At 44.1% G+C, this 2863-nt stretch overlaps 1 protein-coding gene across 1 annotated transcript in view; it reads right to left on the bottom strand.

Moving 5' to 3' along the window:
* The window catches only part of ltn1 (listerin E3 ubiquitin protein ligase 1), a 78884-nt gene that overhangs the window by 37046 nt on the left and 38975 nt on the right, over window positions 1–2863 (bottom strand). Inside the window, 1 exon segment of the mRNA XM_070440099.1 lies at window positions 2079–2223. Within this exon segment, the coding sequence (XP_070296200.1) occupies window positions 2079–2223 (145 nt within the window).

The following is a 2863-nucleotide window of genomic DNA, read 5'->3' as shown; positions in this document are numbered from 1 at the left end:
ACTGAACATTCACCTCAGTCAATAGGAGGACTGAACATTCACCTCAGTCAATAGGAGGACTGAATATTCACCTCAGTCAATAGGAGACTGAACATTCACCTCAGTCAATAGGAGACTGAACATTCACCTCAGTCAATAGGAGACTGAACATTCACCTCAGTCAATAGGAGACTGAACATTCACCTCAGTCAATAGAGACTGACATTCACCTCAGTCAATAGGGACTGAACATTCTCCTCAGTCAATAGGAGGACTGAACATTCACCTCAGTCAATAGGAGACTGAACATTCACCTCATCAATAGGGACTAACATTCACCTCAGTCAATAGGGGACTGAACATCACCTCAGTCAATAGGGGACTGAACATTCACCTCAGTCATAGGGGACTGACTCACCTCAGTCAATAGGGACTGAACATTCACCTCAGTCAATAGGAGGACTGAACATTCACCTCAGTCAATAGGGGACTGAACATTCACCTCAGTCAATAGGGGACTGACTCACCTCAGTCAATAGGAGACTGAACATTCACCTCTAGTCAATAGGAGACTGAACATTCACTCAGTCAATAGGGACTGAACATTCACCTCAGTCAATAGGGACGAACATTCACCTCAGTCCATAGGAGGACTGAAACATTCACCTCAGTCCATAGGAGGACTGAACATTCACCTCAGTCAATAGGAGGACTGAACATTCACCTCAGTCAATAGGAGAACTGAACATTCACCTCAGTCAATAGGAGACTGAACATTCACCTCAGTCATAGGGGACTGAACATTCACCTCAGTCAATAGGAGGACTGAAACATTCAACCTCATCAATCAGGATGGTACATCGACTAGTCAATAGGGGACTGAATCATTCACCTCAGTCAATAGGAGACTGAAACATTCACACCTACAGTCATAGGAGGACTGAACAATTCACCTCAGTCAATAAGGAGGATTGAAGCTACATTCATACCTCATCTTGAGGAGCTGAAATCACCTAGTCATGAGGGACTGAAACATTCACCTCATCTAGGAGATAACAATAGCAATAGGAGGACTGAAACATGCACCTTCAGCATAATGAGAAGACTAGAATGTCACTCCCTCAGTCTAATGTATGGGGACTGAACATTCACTCTTCCAACGTTTATCTTGAAAATGTTATTAAAGGTTAAATCAGTCTTAAGAATGATATCTTTCTGATTTGACATAGCATAACTTAATTTAAAATTATCCATAGGTAGTGCCCTATATATTTTTGCCTGATTCCGTTTTCTTTCAAAAATTCAGTTTAGTTATTCCCAGTTTTTATGCATTCTGTTCATGTCTCATGATTAATTAATAAAATGTTAAATACATTTAATTGATTCCCCACTAAGGACAATGCATTTTGTTTATATTGTTGAATTCCGTTTTAACGCCTGGATTACCCGAGGGCCCTAACGATCCTATTTGGAACAGAATGAGTCTCTCCACTACCTAATTGTTCCTGCAGTGAAGGTCCATCATCTTCATCAAAATGTTATCATCATTGATCTGCAGATAATAAACAAAAAGCCTAGGCCTACCAGGAACCTATGCAATTTATCGAGTCAAATAAACGTCTCTCTCAGCGATGCGATTCGGTAGGCTAGACTGACTGACAAGACGAGAGTCCCTAAACTTTTGCGTCACTGTCTGGCAAGCCCCGACATCCTATGAAAGATTTGGTTTTCAAGGAAACCTATGTGAAACACGCAAAAGAAAATAAATGAATGTGACAGAAAATAAGTGGATTTAGACTCGTTGGGACGTGCAAATACATGACCATGCCCTCTCTCCCCTCTTCCATGTAATGAAATTTGACCGCAACCAATCACAGCCACACAAACAGTACCGGGAGGTGGGTCAGATAGCAGAGTGAGCTTTCCTGTCATCGCTGACTTTATGACTGACAGGCAGCTGTCCTATCAATAGATCGCTAGAAGACGTATATCGTTCATTCTAGCGGGAGAAGGCTTTTAAATGAAAAGAAGCCTAGTTCCATTTATAAAGTTGAAAATGTGTTATGTAACCGGCTGATTAGACGACGCTAATGGAAAACACTGTGTGTNTGAGTGTGAAGACAGTGAGCAGTAGCTCCTCAGCGGAGGCCAGTAGGAGGCAGTGTGTTACGGAGGTGAAGAACGTGGATGCCACGTCACAGATGAAACACACCAGCGGCTCTAGGTTACCCCTCTCAGACAGACCTGCAATACAATACAATAATGTTGATATACAGTTTATTAGGTGCACCCATCTAGTACCGGGTCAGACCCCCATTTGCCTCCAGAACAGCCTGAATTCTTTGGGAATGTAAAAGTTGCTCAATTGGTATCAAGGGACCTAACGTGTGCCAGGAAAACATTCCCCACACCATAACACCACCACCACCAGCCTGTACCGTTGACAACAGACAGGATGGGGCCATGGACTCATGCTGCTTACGCCAAATCAGCATGACGTAACAGGAACCGGGATTTGTCAGACCAGGCGATGTTTATCCACTTCACAATTGCCCAGTGTTGGTGATCGAGTGCCCACTGGAGCCTCTTCTTCTTGTTTTTATCTGATAGGAGTGAAACTCGTGAGGTCGTCTGCTGTAACGGCCAATCCGTGACGAGGACCGACGAGTTGTGCGTTTCRGAGATGCCGTTCTGCACACCACTGTTGTACCGCGCTGTTATTGGTCTGTTTGTGGCCCGCCGATTGGCCCGCGAGATTCTTTCCCTTGTCCTTGGACCTCTCATCAACAAGCTGTTTTCGCCCACAGGACTGCCGTTGACTGGATGTTTGTCGAGCCATTTTCCGGGGGGAAAACCCCTTGATACTGTCGTGCTTGAAAAGCCC

This window comes from Salvelinus sp. IW2-2015, unplaced genomic scaffold, assembly GCF_002910315.2.
Source record: "Salvelinus sp. IW2-2015 unplaced genomic scaffold, ASM291031v2 Un_scaffold2219, whole genome shotgun sequence".
Taxonomy (NCBI): domain Eukaryota; kingdom Metazoa; phylum Chordata; class Actinopteri; order Salmoniformes; family Salmonidae; genus Salvelinus; species Salvelinus sp. IW2-2015.
The sequence above is the reverse complement of the archived record's forward strand: the minus strand, read 5'-3'. Positions and strand labels throughout refer to the sequence as shown.